At 45.0% G+C, this 22,736-nt stretch overlaps 1 protein-coding gene across 1 annotated transcript in view; it reads right to left on the reverse strand.

The window, feature by feature from the left end:
- Nucleotides 1–22,418, reverse strand: part of LOC133806932 (high-affinity nitrate transporter 2.3-like) — a 42,777-nt gene extending 20,359 nt beyond the window's left edge. Inside the window, exons 1-2 of the mRNA XM_062245023.1 lie at nucleotides 22,004–22,418; nucleotides 21,857–21,919 (exon numbers count right to left, since the gene is read on the reverse strand). Of these exons, the coding sequence (XP_062101007.1) occupies nucleotides 21,857–21,919; nucleotides 22,004–22,266 (326 nt within the window). The 5' untranslated portion in view covers nucleotides 22,267–22,418. The remainder of the gene's footprint in view (nucleotides 1–21,856; nucleotides 21,920–22,003) is intronic.
- Between the last annotated feature and the right edge of the window lie 318 nt (nucleotides 22,419–22,736).

Below are 22,736 nucleotides of genomic sequence, written 5' to 3' on the forward strand. Positions count from 1 at the left end.
TAACTGGGGATCCATTCCCTGTGCTTCCTTAATCCTCTCAAGGAGCGTTGACTGAAGAGTAATGTTGGCTAACCTACCAACCACTAACTCTATACCTGCTCCGGTCATCTCTCCTGCTAGTCAGTCGGATATCTGCCTCAAACTATACAACTGTCCTGGGCCCCTCCGGCTCAATGCATCAGCCACTACATTAGCCTTCCCAAGATGGTACAGGATATCACAATCGTAATCCTTTACCAGCTCTAGCCACCGTCTCTGGCGCATATTCAAGTCCTTCTGGGTAAAGAAATACTTTAGACTTTTGTGATCAGTGTATATCTCGCACCTCTCTCCATACAGATAGTGTCTCCAAACTTTAAGTGCGAATACCACTGTAGCTAACTCCAGGTCGTGCGTGGGATATCTCTGCTCGTACTCCTTTAATTGCCTTGATGCGTACGCTATCACTTTCCCAGCCTGCATCAACACGCATCCCAGACCCTGTCTAGAAGCGTCACAGTAGACCACAAACTTCTCATCATCTGTTGGCAGGCTCAGCACTGGTGCAGTAATCAACCGCCGCTTCAACTCTTTAAAGCTGTTCTCACATCGATCTGTCCACACATACTTGGTCTTCTTCCTTGTCAACTCTGTCAATGGAGTAGCAATCCTGGAAACCCCTCTACAAATCGCCGGTAGTAACCTGCTAGTCCAAGGAAACTTCTAACTTCAGGCACATTGCTGGGTCTAGGCCAATCTCTTACTGCTTCCGTCTTGCTTGGGTCGACCAGTAACCCATCCTTACTGATAATATGGCCTAGAAATGAAACTTGCGATAACCAGAACTCGCATTTGCTAAACTTAGCATATAACTTATGCTCTCTTAACCGCTGCAACACCAGGCGCAGATGATGCTCATGCTCTGACTCTGACTGGGAGTATACTAGGATATCATCAATAAACACAATCACGAACTTATCCAGATAATCCTTGAAAATTCTGTTCATCAAATCCATAAATGCCGCGGGGGCATTGGTTAACCCAAAGGACATAACCAAAAATTCATAATGCCCATACCGTGTCCGAAATGCAGTCTTTGGTATGTCCTCTTCTCTGATCCTCAACTGATAGTAGCCTGATCGGAGGTCAATCTTCGAAAACACTGTACTCCCTTGAAGCTGATCAAATAAATCATCGATCCTAGGCAATGGATACTTGTTCTTGATGGTCAACTTATTCAACTCTCTGTAATCGATGCACATCCTGAGCGATCCATCCTTTTTCTTAACAAATAAAACTGGAGCACCCCACGGCGAGAAACTCGGTCTGACAAACCCCAAATCAAGTAGTTCCTGCAGCTGAATCTTCAATTCCTTTTATTCTGCTGGAGCCATTCTATAAGGTGCCTTGGATACTGGCTCTGCTCCCGGAGCCAACTCTATGACGAACTCAATCTCCCGCTGTGACGGCAACCCCGGCAGATCCGCTGGAAACAAGTCTGGAAACTCGCAGACTACTCTGGTTTCATTCGGTCCCACTTCCGCCACCTTGGAGGAATCTACTATACTCGCTAGGAATCCTATGCAACCTTCCTGCATCAGGTCTCTAGCCTTTAGTGCCGAGATCATAGGCACCCGCGGTCCATCCACCGTTCCCACGAACACAAAGGGTGCCTCGCCCTCCGGTTCAAAGGTCACCATTCGTCGCCTACAATCAATGGTTGCTCCATACCGCGTCAACCAATCCATCCCTAGTATTATATCAAAATCGTCCATCTCTAGTTCAATCAAGTCAATAAACAATTCTCTACCGTCTACCACTACTGGTAAGGCTCTAACCCACCTCCTAGAGACTACCAGCTCTCCTGTAGGCAATATAGTCTGAAAACCCCTAGCATACAAAATACTAGGTCTACACAGCTGATCAATCACCCTAGCAGAAACAAATGAGTGCGTAGCACCAGAATCAATCAATGCAGTAAACAAGGATCTAGCGCTAAAAATCTGACCTGTGACCACTGAAGGACTGGCCTCAGCCTCAGTTTGAGTCAAGGTGAAAACCCTAGCAGGTGCGAGGCTGTCTCCCTGCCTAGGCTCCTCCTTCTTAGCCTGCGGGCAATCTTTCTTCAAGTGACTGGTGCTCCCACAAACAAAGCATGCCCTGGTCCGGCACTCGCCCTGATGGCGTCGCCTGCATCGAGGACACATCGGAAGGCTTCTCCAGCTGTCATTTCCGCCCTGGCGGCCACCCACAGAACCGCGAACCCTCCGGTCAGAACCATAAGGAGCAAATGAGTCTGGTACTCTCCTCTTCTGCTCACTGGGGTCGCAGCCCCGACTAGGCCCAGAAGAAGAAGGCACTATTCTCCTGGTATCACGCCTAGCAGCGCCATCCTTCCAGATCTGATCCTCAGCCCTCTCAGCAGTGAGGGCCTTGTCTACCACTTGTGCATAGGTAGACTCTGGAGTCATTGTGATACTCACGACACGGGCGATCATTACATTTAATCCTCGTATAAATCTGTCCCTTCTGGCCGCATCAGTCGGCACTAGCTCTGGCGCAAACTTCGCCAATCTGTCGAATACTAGGGCGTACTCGATGACGGATAACCTGCACTGAGTCAGGTTGTTGAACTCATCCGCCTTCGCAGCTCGGACGGCTACGCTGTAGTATTTCTCGTTAAAAATGCCCTTGAATTCTTCCCAAGTCATAGTTGCAGTATCCCTCCGCTGCCCAACTACCTCCCACCATATTCGTGCATTCTTTCTAAGCATATAACTGGCACAATCAACCCTATCCCTTCCTTCAACCCTCATGAAGTCCAGGATCACAGACATCGTACCCATCCACTGCTCAGCTTGCAGTGGGTCTGCTCCGCCCTCAAAGGTAGGGGATTGTTGTTTTCTAAATCTTTCATACAGAGGTTCCAACCTGTTCCCAGTCACAGGTTGAACCGGAGCTGGTACCACACTAGGCGGTGGTGGTATCATAGTGGCTGGTGGAGGAGCTGGTTGCCTCAACTGACTAAGCTCTTCCTCTGTTTTCTTCAACCTAGCCTCCATCTCCGCTAAAATCTGTTGCCAGTTCTGAGGAGCAGGTGGAGGGTCCTGCCCCTGGTTATCATCCTCGGCCTGAATGCCGCGGAGTCTCGACGATTGGCGAGGCATTACAACTAAATGCCTGCAATCAGTGACACCGCTCATTAGGCATGATAACTAGGTCCAATTTCCACCTCTCAATCTCAACAACAACCAAGATCAATCGACCAAAATGACATACATATATCATGCAGCATACAACGGGCCTTGCCTTGGCATCATGCATATGTTATTTCAATCATCATGCTCATAACAATTTAGGCAGGCACACAAAGCATTAAACACATATTCATGAATATATGAATCGACCATACCAAACCACCCTGAGTCGAGCTTTTCAATGGCAGCGTGCGTACATGTTCGGTCAATCTCCAGAACCAATAAACCTTGGCTCGCTCTGATACCAAGTTGTAACGCCCTACTACATTAGAGCCGTTACTAAGTGAGTTTAAAATAGAAATCATGCTTTTGACTGACTCTAAGTGGTTTCTAAAACCAAAAGTGTGGATAAATCAGAATTTAAGGCTGTACTCTTTAAAATGTTTAACTTCATTGAAAACGTAAGTATAAAACATCTGGGATCCCAAAATAAGGTTTACAAAATATTTACAACTCAAAAATAGATTTACACCAGGTTAACTATCAAAAGAATGGATCAATACAGCCATTTACAAAATGCCCCCAACCAAAGAATTCGGGCAGGCCGAACATGTACGCGCTGCCCCCACGCTCTCCATACTCATGGCCGGTTGACAGACTCCTTGCTTTTACCTGCCACACGGAGCACCCGTGAGCCGAAGCCCAGCAAGAAAACCCAAATAGCACATAACATATGCAATAATAATATCACTGGCATAATTCACTGATAAATAGGAAAATCATCGATTTTAAACAAGCACGGCCATGCCGCCCCAGAGGCCTTACCAAAGCTTGGGGTCTCGGTCATTACCGTAGGATAACTCATGTATCCCTTGGGTCCCACCCTCGCTATAGCATCCCATGTGCTGAGCGTTGCTTCCGGCCCCACTGCCTTACCCGGCCTTTGCCGCTCTCGGCCTTGCCGTTCATTCCATTATAATCACACATATCATACATTATGAAATAACTGTAACGACCCGAATTCACTAATAAGGCTTAAGGGCCTTGATTAGTGTGCCAGGATGCGCGTTGGGATTTATGTGTGATTTTATGAGTTAAATGCATGGTTATAATTTAAAGCGTGTTATGTGACTATTTGATTGTTTGAGATGCATGACTATGTATATTAGTATGCATGTAGGCCCGGATTGTGTTAGAAGGGCATAATTGTAATTTTGGCCACGTTGGGCATAACTGTATTAATATGTGATGATTGTAGAGACCACAGTGATATATCCGTGATTGGTAACTTTCGGCGCGAGGCGATCCTAGAGCTGGATAGCGGGGAAAGTCACAACGGGGCATTATAATTAACTTTGGACAAGTCAAGGAGTATTTTGATATTGGGTTATGAAAATAAATAATTGGAGATATATTTGAGGTTAGGATGCCTAGGCGGGAATACTGGGGGATTTTACCATTTTTGCCTCGGGGACATTTTGGTACCCCGAACCTTGAGGTAACCAGCTTAAGTTATAAAAACAAAACAAATAAACCATTTGGAGACTTAGAGAAACCGACCCAGCCTCCACCCTCTCTTCTTCTTCTTTCTTTCCTCTTTCTTTCATGAGATCCACAGAAATCTTAGGAGAAATCAAGCTTGAATTTCTGAAAATTGATGGTGGGATTTGGAGGTTTAGCTCAAGAGTTAATCAAGAACAAATCAGGGTAAAGGTAAGCAATGAATTCTTTTTCTCAAGTTAAATTCTGAGATTTTGTTGGGTTGTGAATGTTTATGGATTTTGATATTCAAGGTGGAGTTTGAGGCTTGAAACTTTGAAGATAGGTCATGGGATCCTTTGGGAAACGATTCTACAACTGAGGTAAGGTTTAAATTAAAGTTTGATGGTTGAGATTGAGAATTTCCATGGTTGGTTTTGAGTTCTAGGTTTGAAATTTCAGAAATTTGGAATTGGGATTTTGGTGAGTGTTAGGTTGGATTTTTGGTGGAATTGTGTTGTTTAAAACATCCTAATGTTGTGATTATTAATTGGTTTTGAATTGGGAGCTTTGGGATGGCTTAAGGTGAGGATTTAAGCTTGAAAATGGTGGGTTTTTCTGGGTTCGAAGGGTCGGGCCGCGGCATTGTTCTTGGAGGGCCGCGACCCTTGAAGGCTAAGATGCGCTGAGGATGGAGGGCGGGCCGCGGCATGGTCCTTGTAGGGCCGCGGCCCTTACCTGTTTCTGGGCTTTTTTGTGGCCCTGTTTGGGGGCCATGCCGCGGCGCTTAAGGAATTTTGGGATTTTGAGAATTTAGGCATTGGAATTTAACCACGGGTGCTCGGGATTGAATCTTTTTATATTTTTGGTGAAGTTCAATGTTTCGGGGACTAGAACTTGGTTTAGAAACTCATTTGAGATTTATCTTATTGGTATCCATTATCTTGGTTGTGACTAGGTGTTAAGCTAGAGCTCGGGAAGTGGATCGTGCTCGGGGGCCGTCATTTTTTTTTTCAATTTAAAGCATTCGGAATTAAGGTAAGAAAACTATAACACCCGTAGGATAGGGTGTGGGCCCATAGTGTGATTGTGGGGCACGGCCCTATATTGCATGATGAGATGATTGCCGGGCATGGCCCTATATTGTATTACATGTTAGGGTGTAGACTTACATGTATTGATAATTGTATGAATGTTGTTTGATTTATGCTATGTATGATTATAATGAAATGAACGGCAAGGGCCGAGTGCGGCGTAGGCCGGGTACGGCAGCGGAGCCAGAAGTAACACCTAGCACATGGGATGCTTATGTTGAGGGTAGGACCCAGGGGATACGTGTGATATCCCTGTGGTGAGGACCGAGACCCCAGGCCTCGGTAAGGCTTCGGGGGCGGCATGGCCGTGTTTGCTTAGTCTAATGGTTGACTTGTTTGTATGTGGATTATCTGTTATGATAAACTGTATAAATTGCATATGTTATGTTCTGCATGAGTTTTCTTGCTGGGCTTCGGCTCACGAGTGCTCTGTGTTGCAGGTAAGGGCAATGTCTGAGTCAACCAACCATGAGTACGGAGAGCATGAAGCGACGCGTACATGTTTGGCCTGCCCGGCTGCTTTGGCTGGGGGTTTATTCGAAAAATGGCTGTAATAATCTAGGATTTTTATGATTGATCAACTGTAAACTCATTTTAAGATGTAAATAGTTTTCAAACCTTATTTTGGGATCCCAAATGTTTAATGCTAGAAGTTTTCATTGAATCAACGCATTTTCAAAGATTACAGCCTTAAATTTTAATTAGTCACACTTTCGTAAGAAAACCTCGGTTAGCGAGTTCTTTGCACACTGTTTTGTCTTAAAACTCACTTAGTAACGACTCTAAGGAAGTAGGGCGTTACAAATGGTATCAGAGCCTTGACCCAGCCAGAAGTGTGGCCGACGAGGACGTCGGGCCCGTAAGGGGGGGTGATTGTGACAGTCAGAATCCCGTGATCCGTAAGGGGAAAGACCGGGTAAGCTGTGCAATCCCACACTGCCTGGGGAAGGTCAAGTGTAATGATTCTAAGACTGTGTAGGTATGGGACTACACAGTTGAAGATGGCTTAAATGGATTGATGGGTACTTCCTATATCAGGAAGATGCATCTTCTTTTCGGTAGCCCATCACTTGAGAACTTCATGGTTAAGCGTGCTTGGCCTGGAGTAATCTAGGGATGGGTGACCTCCTGGGAAGTTTTCCCAGGAAGTGTGCGAGTGAGGACAAAGCACGCTGGAAAGACTTGTCTTGGTTTGTAGGGTCAGTCGTCATTCCAGAAAGCCGCCATAGTGACGTGGGGCGTCACAAAAACTTGGTATCAGAGCGAGCCAAGGTTTATTGGTTCTGGAGATCGACCGAACATGTACGCTCGCTGTCAGTGACAAGCTCGACTCAGGGTTGGTTGGTATGAATGATTAATATGCTTGAATATATGTTTGATTTCCGTGTTTGCCTGCTTATCTATATGGATCATGAGAAATGAGTTGACATATGCAGGAGATGCTGTTGGGCTGGGCCCTTGATTATTGCATGTTGAGATTGATGCATGCTGAATAATACTATTATGCATATGGATGAATATTGGCATAATGGTTTACATATTGAGTGTATGTGATTAATTTTCTGAATTAAATTCATAAGTTATATTCGTTTATTTACTTGTATGAAGCATGTTGAGACCTGGATATACTTAGTGATGTTAAATCTGGTAGCTAAATGTGTGACATTGTGGATTTGGCCTAATTATGCTTGTGTGTGCATGACACCTGTGGATATTTGGATCTGGATGTGGTTTGGTTCAGAGTAGGAACCACAGAGTTCAGGAGTTTGGTCAGCTTTGACAGATAAACTCGAGTTGTTGGTCCCTAGAAGGGTTGGGGATCTGATATTGTGTTAAAAAGGGGGTTTCTAGATATAAGTTGGAGTGGAGATCTCCAGTTATCCCCGGAAGCCGCAACAGAGGGTCACTAGTGTGTGGGTAAGCTGTGGAGTTTGTTAGTCGAGATGGGATAAGTGAACAGCGGATTTCTCTGGGGAAATAGCTGATTTCGATGTTTTAATAGTAAGGTTACAAGTGTTGGTTTACTGTGAAGTATGGTCAAATAAGGGATTTATCAATAGACGGGCAGAGTTAATTCCACCCATGGTTAAGAGGATGAGAGATCCTGATTAGAGGGTTATGTTAAATGTTGAGGCAGAGGGATGCCTGGAATTGGTACTCGGGCTGAGGTACTGGCTTAATGGGTTGGAAAGAACCTAGATGGTGAATGGTTAGAAGAGATTTTAAAGTCATGATTTGAACTGTGGAGACTGGTGGACTTATAAGTTTGGTTTGGACTGTTGGGGGTAACAACAGCGTAGATCGATGGGTTTGGTGATTTGGGTAATTCATTTCGGAAAGTTATACTGATGGATGTATCCGGAATTGATGACGACCCATTTAAGGATTTGAGATCGGGAATAGTCTAAGGTATTTGGGCTGCTCTGAGGTATGAGTTTATCGTCTGCATGTGGATGGCGGAGAGGGCCATGTTGTTCGAGGAACTGATGGTTGATGATTAGAGCATGAGTGCTAGAGCCGCAAGGGTGGTGCTTCCTTTGATGGAATTAGTAAAGATAGATTCGTGATAATCAAGTTGAAAGAACCCCGGATAGTGTTGTGGCTTCTGGATTGCCAAGAAAAAGGGGAAAAGTCTGACTGATGAGACGATACTTTTGTTGATAGAACGCAGCGAGGTCGGATTCTCAATTTTGAGGAAAAAAGACTCCAGACAGTGCTTGGGCACCTAGATTGAGATTGGAAAGAAGCCTGATCGAAAAGGTAGTTATCGAGATGGCGACAGGAACCAGGAGGTTAATTGGTATGCACATGAGGAAGAGGATGCCACCTGAGAGGAGGTCAGGTGAGGACATGACTTCTACGTAGAATGACTCGAGATGTTAGGATGGATTTCCCATGGTGCGGGAAACGGAGAACTGGAATGCATCGATACATTCGAGGTTCGAGGCTGAGTCCTCAAGGATGAGTATTTAACTGACGAACTTATGCTTTGGGCATGTAACGAACTGGAAGGGCTCAGTGTTGAGAATGTTCTGAGAGGTAGATGGATATAGAGAGGTTGCCTCAAAGGTGCCATTTGAGAGGCCGAGGACAGTAATACTTATTGAGAAGGAATTAGAAACTCTGGCAGATGGATTGTTGAGGATATCATCTGTAGTACGTACAGGAGACAGAGCTGACCAGTGGGAAAGCTATGTGGGTATGCAAAGAAAGATTTAGGGAATACTTCAAGGTCAGACTACATATAGGATTGGTATAAAGAATGTTGTAAAAGGTGGTTTTGGCTGACAGAAAGTCTGTTGAAGCAATCGAAGGAATTTGGCCCTGGTGTAGCCAGTGTTTTATACTGCGGGGATTGTTAGCATCGTTGGGTTAGAGCGAAAAGTACAATGTTGGATACAAGATGGGACGATGTCCCCAAGAGTTGATCTACGACCTGGTTATTACCAGCTGGAAACCAAGGATAGAGGCATTTCGTGGATTGTCTAGTTTGCGCCGACTAGAGTGTGAGGAGTTGGTAACAAAGATTCTGGAATGGTTCAAGCTACAGCAGCACAGGTAAGTTCTTTAGGCGGAGAATGCGTGTACGGTATGGGCAAGTCCCCTTCAAGCTCACGAGCAGTGCAGTGCATGTGGGCTATCTGATATGATTAAATATATATATTTGCATATGTTATGTTCTGCATGAGTTTTCTTGATGGGCTTCGGCTCACGGGTGCTCCGTGTTGCATGTAGGGCAAAGACTGAGTCAACCAACCATGAGTATGGAGAGCGTGAAGCGACGCGTACATGTTTGGCCTGCCCGACTGCTTTGGTTGGGGGTTTATTCGAAAATGGCTGTAATAATCTATGATTTTTATAACTGATCAATTGTAAACTTATTTCAAGATGTAAATAGTTTTCAAACCTTATTTTGGGATCCCAAATGTCTATTACTAGAAGTTTTTATTGAAACAACGCATTTTCAAAGGTTACAGCCTTAACTTTTAATTAGTCACACTTTTGTTTCAAAACCTTGGTTAGCGAGTTCATTGCACACTGTTTTGTCTTAAAACTCACTTAGTAACGGCTCTAAGGAAGAAGGGCGTTACATGAAGAGCCCGCTTCCGACGCATGAGCAGCACCTCATCTTCCTCGTCCTGCTTGTCGTCATCCGCAGTACCCCCCTCGGGGATGGGTGCCAGATCGCGAGATGCTGGGATGGCCCGTGGCCTCCTCAAGGCCAGGGTCTGACCCAGAGAAATTAACTTACACGCCAACATCGTCTCATCAGACACGAGCTGGCGGTAGTCTTTTGGCTTGATGGGAGCCCCGCCAAGGTCTCATATTGACCCCCGAGGGTCACCGATTTAGCCTTCCTCGCAAAAATAGCTGCACGATGGTATTCAAGTCAATACGCATGGAAATAAACAAATCAGTGACGATTTTGTGAGCTGAGGATAGAAAGAACTTACGAGGAAGGTTGAAGTAGTGGTGTTTGCAGTTGCAAAACCCCGTCAACATAAAAAACTTGTCCTTGAAGTCGTTGGGGTGGCTGGGCAGCTCGATGACTGCAGCAGAGTTGGGAAAACGGGTCAAGTAATAGAACCCGTCGCCTCGCCCCCATTGATCCGGGCTGGCTTTGAGGTAGAAGAAGTAGAGAATGTCCGCCGGTGTAGGGACCTCCCATTCTTGCTTCAGGAACAAAAACATCAGCCCCGCTAACAGGCGGTAGGAGTTAGGGGGCAGTTGAAAGGGGGATAATTTCAAGTAGTTCAGAAAGTCCGCGAAGTACTGGTCCAGAGGTAGAAAGGCTCCGACCTTGAGGTGTTCGTCGCTCCAGGCCGCGAACTCCTCGTCGAGCGGTGTGCAGCTCCGCTCGCCCTCAAGGGGAGGTCGGGCAACAAGAGCGCCTATCCCAATTTCGATGTTATGGGATAGCAGGATCTTGTTGACCTTCCCTTGAGTTGTAACCTTCGAGACTATCCTCTCGGCCTCGAAGAAGGCGTCAGGTCCCACCTCGACCTCTTTCTCCACGGTGGGACCAAAGTGGGGGATCGGGGATTCAGCTACCACCTCCTTCCCCTTGCTGGCCTGCTGGGATGACGAGTCGTTGGCGATCCTTTTGGGCATGTTCTTCCTGGGTCCCATCTGGTCGCCTAACGAACAAAGATGAAGAATGTTTAGATAGGTGACCTAAAAATAGGAAAGGGAATCTAGTGCGAGAAATGATTTTCATACACTGGCTGAGGTAATCTCAGCTTGCGGTGCATGAGGCCACACGGTTCTATGAACACACGCCTATGTTCCCATAGGGTCCCCGATTGCTTGGGATCTGTGTGTCAGGAGGGTCAGGATAATGCTTGCCTTGGAGGGAAAGTTTCAAAAAGCAAAACCGCCTGGGAAGCGTGACCCCTAAGCTACCCGATTTTGCACCCCAAAAACCTTTCACCTTCCCCTCTCCAAACAGGCATTCCAAAAAGCTACCCAGAAAAGCTACCCAAAAAGGTTACCTTGGAATTATCTTGTCGTATACGTCACATTCCTAAACATATTCTCATATGATCGATACCCCTAGGATAAAAACCTACGCACAAAACACCAGGCAAAAAGAAAAATAACCTAAAGTAAGAAAGAAGTTTACCTAACAAGAGAAACGGAAACATCTAAACGTACAACAAGCAGAGGACTTACAGTGTTTTTATCGTGTTAAAATCGCAAGAAGCGTAGGAGTCAGAGTCCTGGTGGAGCCTTTAGAATCGGAGTCACAAAGAAACCCTTGTGTTTGGAATGTAGAGACCTCTGCGACGATAACCGGAAGGAGAAAGACTTCTGAGGCTAAAGAAGAGAGAAGATGAGGAAATTTTTTTCAAATGAAGGGTGGCTCATGTGGAAGGTGGCCATCCTTATATATACATAAAAGGCAAAGGAGCGAGGACCATTCGATCGCCTTAATGTGAGATACGAGGGTCACAACTCGAAAGACGAAACGAGGGCCGAAGATAGGCTAGGCCATTTAATGCGATTCTCGGAAGCCGGACCGTCGCCAACCACGCTGCTCCACGTGTCCGATACCAGCACAATGGATGGGACATGAAGAGTCGAAAAAGAAACCTAAGAGCCCCCACTGTGGCCACATATGACATCATGTGTCACGAGCAGGGGCTTAGGGGGCAAATGTACGCCCTAAATATCAACGAGTTATTAACGAGCTGGGAAAGGGCATAATTCAGTCCGCCACATGTAAATCATCCACTTGGAGCTGCTGTTACAAGTATCCGCCTCCCTAGCCCGAACCTGGTTAGAGAGTTAGCAGTTTACTCGAATGCAGTGGGTCAGCAGTATAAATATCACGAATTGGCGCTATATCGAGCTCGAGGTGCAGCATAGAACTGACACTCGAATCCTTGTAAAGGATACCACACAATGTAAACGTGCACATATCAGACATCATGTTCTATTCCATTCCTGAATTCTCGGACACTCAGCATAAACGTGCGTGTTCAGGCACCCCACGACTAGTTTGTGCCATTCGGCCCATTATCTCCCATTATCTATTGATTAGAAAACACCTCATTGTCATGTTTTAGGAATTAATCATAAGTGTCACAGAGATGACATGATGGGTAAGAAGGTCATGGGATGACCCCCTTTACCAACACCCAGATATCCTCTCCCTATAAATACCAAGACCCTGTGCATTGCAAGGGGTTGGCATTTTTATTGTAAAGAAACACTCTGTAAGGAATGCATGAGAGATATCAATAATATTGACTGGTGGACTAGAAGGATTTTAACCTTCGAGCCACCCAAAAGGAAAGGAGTGATAACCTACCCATTCGCTAGTTTAGAATTAAGTTATCTTCATATTACGGTTCACTTTTTAGCACTAATCCATCCCGTTTATTCGTATAATTATCTATTGCCGAAGAACCTCGTCAACACACAGATATAACACAAATATATCACATTTATCACATTTATGCCCTCAACGGACTAAAATTACAAACATGCCTCTAATAACCAAACGGGGCCCACATGCATATTTAATTCACCTAATGATGCATCTCTAATCACATACTCATAAAAATTTGAATATTATAATAATAAATCACTTATTGCCCTCCAGGCACGCTAATCAAGGCCCTAAGCCTTATTAGCAAATTTGGGATGCTACAACTATCCCTTCCTTACAGAAATTTCGTCCTTGAAATTACCCGAAAAACTCGGGATACCGCTCCCGCATCTCTGATTCAAGTTCCCATGTCGCCTCCTCAACTTTGTTGTTCCTTCACAACAGTTTCACTAAGGTGTTGTTCTTGCTCTGCAAGACTTTATCCTTCCGGGCGAGAATCCAACCCGGCTTGTCCTCATATGATAAGTCCTGGTCCAGCTCCAAATTCTCATAACTTAGGACATGCGTTGAATCTGATACATACTTCTGGAGCATAGACACGTAAAAAACATCATGAACCCCTGATAAGGCTGGAGGCATCACCAGTCTGTAAGCTACCTTTCCAACCCGTTCCAGAATCTTGAAGGGGCCAACAAACCTAGGGTTCAGCTTACCCCAAACACCAAACTATTTCACTCCTCTCAAAGGTGAAACCCTAAGAAACACATGGTCACTGACCTGAAACTCTTCTGGCGACTCTGGGAGGCAAGCATTCGAGCTTTAATCTTCTCAATTGCCTCATTGGTCCTCTGAACCATCTCAAGACCCAAATAACTCCTCTCACCTGTCTGATCCCAATGGATAGGTGATCTGCACTTCCTCCCATAAAGCATCTCATACGGAACCAATCCGATAGTTGCCTGATAACTGTTATTGTACTAGAACTCAATCAAAGGGAGATATTGCTCCAAGATCCCCCAAAATCAAGCACATAGGCTCGTAGCATGTCCTCCAGTATCTGAATCGTCCTCTCAGACTGTCCATCTGTCTAAGGATGATAAGCGGTACTAAATCGTAACTACGTGCCCATAGCCTTCTATAGACTCTCCCAAAACATGGAGGTGAAGGTGGGGACCCTGTCGAATTCTATCGACCTCGGAGCCCCATGAAGTCGAACAATTTTCTTCACATATATCTCAGCATACTTCTCAACAGTATAAGTTGTCTTGACAGGTAAAAAGTGGGCGGACCTGGTATACCTATCCACAATCACCCTCACCGATTCATGTTGTCCCACGGTCTTCGGCAAACCAACCACGAAGTCCATGGTGATATCTTCCCACTTCCACTCTAGAATTCCCAGAGGCTGCAGCAACCCTACTAGCCCTGATGTTCAGCCTTCACCTGTTGGCAAGTTAAGCACTTGGCCACATAATCCACCACATCCCTCTTCATGCCTGACCACCAATACAAAGCTCTCAAATCTTGGTGCATCTTCGTCGTACCTGCATGTAAGGAATAAGGAGTGGTATGCGATTCATCAAACATCTCCCACCGGGTATCAGAATCCAACAGAACACAGATCCGACCCTTGTACTTCAGTGATCCCATCTCCAAGATAGAAAAGTCCTTAGCCTCTCTGACTAAGACATTCCCTCTGTGCCCTCTCAACTGGGAATCCTTCCCCCGTGCCTCCTTGATCCTCTCAAGGAGTGTAGACTATAGAGTGATGTTGGCTAACCGACCAACCACCAACTCTATACCCGCTCTAGTCATTTCCTCAGCTAGCTTATGAGACATTTACCTCACACCGAACAACTGTCCTGGGCCCTTCCGACTCAATGCATCAGCCACTACATTAGCCTTCCCAGGATGGTATAGGATATCACAATCATAATCCTTAACCAACTCCAGCCACCATCTCTGGCACATATTCAGATCTTTCTTGGTAAATAAGTATTTCAAACTCTTATGGTCGGTGTATATCTCGCACTTCTCACCATTTAGATAATGTCTCCAAATCTTAAGTGCGAATACCACCACTGCCAACTCCAGATCATGCGTGGGATATCTCTGCTCATACTCCTTTACCTGTCTTGATGCGCAGGCTATCACCTTTCTGGCTTGCATCATCACACACCCTAAACCCTATCTGGAAACATCACAATAAACCACAAACTTCTCATTATCTGTCGGCAGACTCAACACTGGCGCTGTGATCAGTCGCCGCTTCAACTCCTTAAAAATATTCTCACATCTGTCTGTCCAAACATACTTTGTCTTCTTCTTTGTCAATTTTGTCAACGACGTAGCTATCCTGAAGAACCCCTCAACAAACCGCCGATAGTACCCTACCATTCCCTGAAAACTCCTAACTTTAAGAACACTGGTTGGTCTAAGCCAATCTCTCACTGCCTCAATCTTACTTGGGTCAACCAGAATCCCCTCCTTACTAATGATGTGGCTCAGAAATGTAACTTGCGGTAACCAAAACTCACACTTGCTGAACTTAGCATATAACCTATGCTCTCTTAACCGCTGCAATACCAAACGTATATGCTGCTCATGCTCTGTCTCTAAATGAGAGTACACCAAAATGTCATCGATGAACACAATCACAAACTTGTCCAGATAGTCCTTCAAAACCCTATTCATCATATCCATAAAATTTGCTGGGGCATTGGTTAATCCAAAGGACATAACCAGGATTCATAATGTCCATACCTCGTGCGGAAAGCGGTCTCTGTTATGTCCTCTTCTTTGATTCTTAACTGGTTGTAACCTGACCGGAGATCAATCTTGGAAAACACTGTCCTTCCCTGTAGCTGGTCAAACAAATCGTCAATCCTAGGCAGTGGATACTTATTCTTAATGGTTAACTTGTTCAACTCCTTGTAGTCAATACACATCCTAAGAGATCCATCCTTCTTCTTGACGAACAACATTGGAGCATCCCATGGTGAGAAACTCGGTCTGATGAACCCTAAATCCAGTAACTCCTGTGACTGAATCTTCAACTTCTTCAACTCTACTGGAGCCATTCTGTAAGGTGTCCTAGATAGTGGCTCCACCCTTGGTGCCACCTCTATAACAAATTCAATCTCCCGCTGCGGCGGCATCCCTGGCAGATCTGCTGGAAATAAATCTTGAAACTCACATACCAATCTAGTCTCACCCGGTCCAACCAACTCAACCCTAGAGGTATCCACAACATTTGCTAGGAATCCTATGCAACCTTCCTGCATCAAGTCTCTAGCCTTCAGTGTTGAAATCATAGGTACTCGCAGTCCACCAACTGTCCCCACAAATACAAAGGGTACCTCCCCTTCTTGTTCAAAAGTCACCATCCTACGCTTGCAGTCAATTGTCGGTCCATACTTCGATAACCAATCCATCCCTAGGATCATATTGAAGTCATCCATCGCAGGTTCAATCAGATCAACAGAAAACTCCCTACCATCTACCTCTGCTGGTAAAGCTCTAATCCATCTCCTAGAGACTACTAGTTCCCCACAGCTGATCTATCACTCTGGTAGACACAAATGAATGAGTAGCTTCCGAATCAAACAATGCAGTATAAGAAAACCCAACAATAGAAATCTAACCTGTCACAACCGAGGGGTTAGCCTTCACCTTAGTATAAGTCAAGGTGAACACCCTGGCAGGAGCAAGACTGTCACCTTGGTTTGGCTCCTCTTTCTTGGTTTGTGGGCAGTCCTTCTTCAGATGATTGGCACTCCCACAGATAAAGCGGGCCTTGATTCTGCACTCCCCTTGACGTTGTGGTCTACATCGAGGACATACTGGAAAACTCCTCCAGTTGTCACCTCCTCCCTGACGACCACTAAAAGCACCCCGTGCCCTCCTATCCGAGTTAGGAGGAACAAAAGAATCTGGGGCCTTTCTCTTCTTCTCGCTGGAGCCATTACCCCAACTGGTTCCAATAAAGGAGGAATCGTCCTCTTGGAATCATGCCTAACAATGCTCTCTCTCCAAATCTGATCCTCGGCCCCATCAGCTGCAAGGGCCTTGTCCACGACCTGAGCATAAGTAGTAGTCTGTGGATCTAGGGTAATCTTCACATCATGGGAGATCATAACATTCAACCCCCATACAAATCTATCTCTTCTTGTCGCATCAGTCGACACCAAATCCGGTGCGAACTTCACCATCCGGTCAAATTTCAAGGCGTACTCTGTAATGGTCAACTGGTTCAAAGTCAGATTGATGAACTCGTCAACCTTTGCAGCTCGGACTGCTACACTGTAGTGTTACTCGTTAAATATGTTTCTGAATTCTTCCCAAGTCATAACTGCCTCATTCCTCCTCTGAGCTACTACATCCCACCAGATGCGGGCATCCTATCCGAACATGTAGCTGGCACAAGCTACACTCTCGTTCCCTTCCACCCTCATAAAATCTAGGATGGAGGAAATCATATTCATCCATTGCTCTGCCCGTAGTTGGTCTGGTCCACCCTCAAAGGTGGGAGGATGCTGCTTCCTGAACCTTTCATACAAAGGTTCCCACCTGTTCTCCATAACAGGCTGAACCGGCACTGGCGCCACAGCCTGCTGAACTGACAACCCAGTGGCCTAAGAAGGGGCCTGCTGCCTCAACTGTCGAAGTTCTTCCTTTATTCGTTGTAGTATTGGTTCCATTTCGGCAAACATCTGTTGCCAATTTTGTGGGGCAGGTGGAGGGTCCTGACCCTGGTTGTCATCCTCGGCCCTACTGTCGCGAAGTCTAGATGATTGTTGAGGCATCACCATAATATGCCTGCAATCAACAACACTGCTCATCAGGCAAGATGACTAAATCCAAAACCACCTCCCAAGTCATATCAGTCAACCATAAACAACAATCCAAATAGCATATAATACTCAATGGGCCATGCCCTGACATCATGCATATATTAACTCATTCATCATGCTCTATATAAAATAAGCAGGCAAACATGGCATTTAAGTACTTATTCAGCATATAAGTCAATTATTACCAACCAACCCTGAGTCGAGCTTGTCACTGATAGCGAGAGTACATGTTTGGTCAATCTCCAGGAACCATAAACTTTGGCTCGCTCTGATACCAAGTTGTAACGCCCTACTTCAATAGATCTGTTACTAAGTGGGTTTAAAATGTGCAATTAACCCATTAATCAAGGTTTTAAGACAAAAATGTAATTAAACTATAAACAGAGTCTTATACTTTGAAAACAATTCCATTTATTGGAAGTCATAAAGCATTTATCATTTAGGATCCCAAAACACTGTTTAGAAATATTTACGACTCAAAATATAACTAAAGTCGGCTAAACGAAAAAATCTAGGTTTAGTACAACCATCTCCCAAAAATACCCTTGGCCGTGGCAGCCAGGCAGGCCAAACATGTACGCGCCGCTTCACGCTCTCCGTACTCATGGTTGGTCTACTTTCCCCTTGCCCTTACCTGCACCATAGAGCACCCGTAAGCCGAAGCCCATCAAGAAAACTCACACAAGCAGATAACATATGCATATTTAACATTCAACGTGTAATCAAGCCGCCAATAGGCTAATCATGTACAGCCATGTCATCCCAAGCACTTTACCAGGCCCTGGGTTCGTGGTCTACACCGTCAGGATATCCCACGTATCCTTTAGGGTCTTTCCTTGGCAACTAGCACTCCGCGTGCTAAATGTTGCTCCCAGCCCCTTGCCGTATTCGGTCTTGCCATTCTCGCCCTTCGCCGTTCCCAACCCTTGCTGTTCTCGGCCTTCGCCATTCCCGGCTCCTGCCGTTCATTCACATATATGCACACATTGCATTATTAAACAAATACTTAACCATGCATAAGCACAATCAATGGGGCTACGCCATACAACACAATCATATAGGGTCAAGCCCTACAACATAAACTATAGGGCCTTGCCCTACTCTACGGGTACAGTAGTTTTCTTTCCTGTGTCCCAAGATTTCCAAGCACCGATGTCTCGAGCACAGTCCCATAGTCTGATCCTCGCTGAAACCCTAGTCACAACGCATCAACAATATCCATCCATCAAGTTCTAATCCACTAAATAGCTTTGGATCATAATTCTATTCTCCGCAACCTTGAGTTCTATCAATCCGGGTGATAAAAACCATCCCGAGTCTTAACTTTTGGTTTCCCGAGCTTTCAACCTCTTTAAAGCCCCAAAATGCACTAAGTATCGCGGCCCCATGAGCCTCTGCCGCAACCCGCCTCAACCAGAGACCTCCGACCCCAAAGCAGGACAGGTGCACAGCGGCCCAAGCTAGGGTATGCCGCAACCCGCCCCTCTTCCTGGCCTCCAACCTGTCCTAGAGGGTCGCGGCTCAGCAAGAACAATGTCACGGCCTGACTCTTCGAACCCAGAAAAATCCTCCATTTTTACTTCCAAAAGCAAGCCAATTTACCCAAAAATCAATCCAACAATTCAAACTAATCATCACAGAAGTTCTACCACCATCACAGAAGGTCTACAGAGACAAAGGGAGCACAGAATGTTTGCTAAGTTTAAGAAATGTGAGTTCTAGTTATCTCAGGTATCCTTTCTTGGGCACATTGTCAGTAATGAGGGGATTAAGGTAGATCTAGCAAAGATTGAAGCGGTCAGAGATTGACCAAGGCCAAAGAATGCTTCTGAGGTTAGAAGTTTCCTTGGATTGGCAGGTCATTATAGGCAGTTCGTGGAAGGGTTCTCAAAGATTGTTATTGCATTGACTGAGCTGACATACAAGAGTCAGAAATTTGTGTGGTCAGATAAGTGTGAGAACAGCTTCCAGGAACTGAAGCAGAGATTGATTACAACTCCGATTCTGAGTCTTCCGACAGATCAGGAGAAGTTTGTGATTTATTGCGATGCTTCTCATCAGGGTTTGGGCTGTGTTTTGATGCAATCAGAGAAGGTAATTGCTTATGCTCCTCGTCAGTTGAAGGAGTATGAAAAGAGATATCCTACTCATGATTTAGAGTTGGCGGTTGTGGTTTTTGCTTTGAAGATATGGAGGCACTATCTCTATGGAGATAAATGTGAGATCTATACAGACCACAAGAGCCTGAAGTACTTCTTCACGTAGAAAGATCTTAATATGAGGCAAAGGCATTGGCTGGAATTAGTAAAAGATTATGATTGTGAGATTCTGTATCATCCAGGAAAAGCCAACGTGGTAGCTGATGCTTTAAGCCGGAAGGGTCCGGGACAGATTCATGGTATGAGGCCGATAGCCAGAGAGTTAGCAGATGATATGACCAGAGCTGGTATAGAGCTACTGGTGGGCCAGTTGGCTAATATTACGCTACAGTCTACGTTGTTAGAGAGAATTAAGGAGGGTCAGCTAAGTTATCCACAGCTGATCAAGATCAGAGAGGATGTTTTGGCTGCAGCATCTAGAGATTATACAGTGTCTGAGATAGGCTTGTTGAGATGCAAGGGGCGGATATCTGTTCTGCTAGACAATGCATTGAGGCGAGAGATTTTGGATGAATCTCATACTACACCTATAACGACCCAAAATTACTAATAAGGCTTAAGGGCCTTAATTAGTGTGTCGGGAGGGCATAATTGGAGGTTAAGAAAATTAATGGTAAGGAAGCGTGAATATGGATATTGAATAAGTATGCGGGCCCTGTTTGGCTGGTAAGGGGATAATGATAATCTTGGCCCGTTAGGGCATAAATGTGAATGTGTGTGATAAATTGTTGAGACCACATTATTATGTGGATAGATGGATAAATATATATGTGTGTACAGTTGTGTGCATTTGTAATTAGCAGCACGAGGCGATCCTAGGGAGCAGGTACCGGGGAGAGTCACAACGGGGGCTTAATAGCTGACTTCGGATAAGTCAGGGATATTATGGGTATCGGGTAGTTATTTAGACTATCGGGTTATGGAAATAAATATATGGAGATATATTTGAGGTTAGGAAGTTTAGGCGGGAATATTGGGGAAATTCATCGTTTTGCCCTCAGGGACGGTTCCGGCATCCCGAGTCTCGGGCTTGACCTAAATGATAAGGTTAGACTTACTAAAAAATATAAAATAGTAGAACCACAAATGAACCGACCTTTCTTTCTCAGCTCTCTTCTCTCTCTCAAGGGAAACACAAGGGAAATAAACAGAGAAAATCAAGTGGGATTTTGAGGGGTTTGAGCTAAGAATTTCTGGGAATTTAAGAGGGGATTTTGAGGTTTAACTCAAGGGTTATCCAAGTAATTGAATCAGCACTAAGGTAAGCAGTAAATTCCTTTCTTTTGGTTAGAAAAGTCTGAGTTCTAGGTGGGTGTTGAGATAATTGAAACTTTGATGTTTAAGGTTGAATTTGAGCTGAAAGCTTGGGAACTAGCTGGGGTTTGGCTTAGATAAGATGCTCAACGGAAGAGGTAAACTCTAACTCATGATTTAAAAGTTTAAATTTAGGTTTTTGACTGGTTGGTTTAGGGTGTTTGTGTTCTTGGGTCTCAGAAATTGAAGATGGGATTTCTATGAGTTTTAGGCTGAGTTTTCTGTTGAATTATGTTGCTAAAGTTGTTCTGGAAGTGTTGGGAGTGATTATTTTTGAATTAGGAAGCTTTGGGATGGTTTTGGGTAAGATTTTAAGCTTGGAAATGGTGGAAATGCTGGGCTCGAAGGGAAGGGTCACGACTCTGTTCTAGAGCACTGCGGCCCTAGGATGAAAAAGAGCCAAGAAGGCTCGGCCATGGGAGGGCGCCGCGGCGCCCAAGGAAAGGGTCGTGGCGTGTGTATGGTTCAGCGTGGGTGTTGATTCTGTTTTGGGGAAGGGCCGCAGCCCTTGGTTGCACACATGATTTTTTTAGGGTTTTAGGCATGGGAAAGTGGTCTAGTGTGCTCGGGTTTGGGTTCACCACCGTGCTTGGTGGAATTTGGAATCCTGGAAGCTAGCTTCGTACATGAAAACCTATATGTGAATATTAATGGAATCCATTACCTTGGTTGTGACTAGGTGATAAGCTAAGGCTCGGGAATGGATCGTGCTCGGGGGTCGTCCTTTCTAATTAAAGCATTTGGCATTAAGGTAAGAAAACTGCACCTGTGTATGTGGATAGGATGGGACTAAGTGTTCCCTATATTTGAATGTATTGTTATGTGATTGCGATACACCATGTGAATATGTTGGGACTAAGAGTTCCCTATAATGGTATGAATGTCATAAGGTGGTATTATGCCACGGGGACATGTGGTAACGGCCTAAGGGTGCCGAAATCCACACTTGCTCAAAACTGCACCAACGTTTCCACCCCCACCTGTCATACCAGATATCACCCCCAATGACCTGAAAAAAAAAATGGGGTTTAATAAAGATTGATTCTTTTCGTATCTAAGAACAAGAATTATAAGTAATAATTGATTTTGGTACCTTCGAGAGACAAAAGGAACGACCCCAAAAGTAAGACCACATGCAGCTTGGACAAAGAAAGAGAATAATATCATAACCACAACAGAAGCACCCAAAGAGTTCAACTGCCCAAGAATCACACACAAAACTCCACCAAAAGTCTGCATACTCCACAGAGCCCAAAGCCTTCCTCTCATTCCAAACCTTCTCGCCATTGCATCCGAGATGATCCCTCCGGCGGGCCTAGACACGATGTTAGCCAACCCGAAACTCGCCGCTATCATCCCAGCCGTGTGCAGATTCAGATTGAATCTGTCAAAGAAGTACTCAGCTATGATATTATCGATGGTCAACTCTACCCCGAAGCTATATCCGTACGTTAATGCCAGAATCCATCCTCTATAGTTGGTAACGCCGAAATACAAAACGCTCGGACACTGGTATCCTCGGGCAGCTTATTATGCACTGATCTCAATCTAAGCGGGCCGGAGTCAGTGGGTTAAACAGAGGGTGCAGCCTAAGTCGTCGGCCCTGAATATTATGTGATAAGAGTGCAATATGTGATTGATTGTATCTTGAATCTGAATGTATGTGCTGAATATCTGTTGTGGATTATTGTCTATGACTTAATGAGTATCTGGAGCCGGATCATTGCTTATTGACCAGTGTGTTGTCTTGAATGGACTGAGTAATGCTTTGTGGTTATTGGATTAAGCTCTATGAACTGTTTAGCTGTTAATACTGTTATGTCATG

The sequence above is a fragment of the Humulus lupulus genome, chromosome X, assembly GCF_963169125.1.
Source record: "Humulus lupulus chromosome X, drHumLupu1.1, whole genome shotgun sequence".
Taxonomy (NCBI): domain Eukaryota; kingdom Viridiplantae; phylum Streptophyta; class Magnoliopsida; order Rosales; family Cannabaceae; genus Humulus; species Humulus lupulus.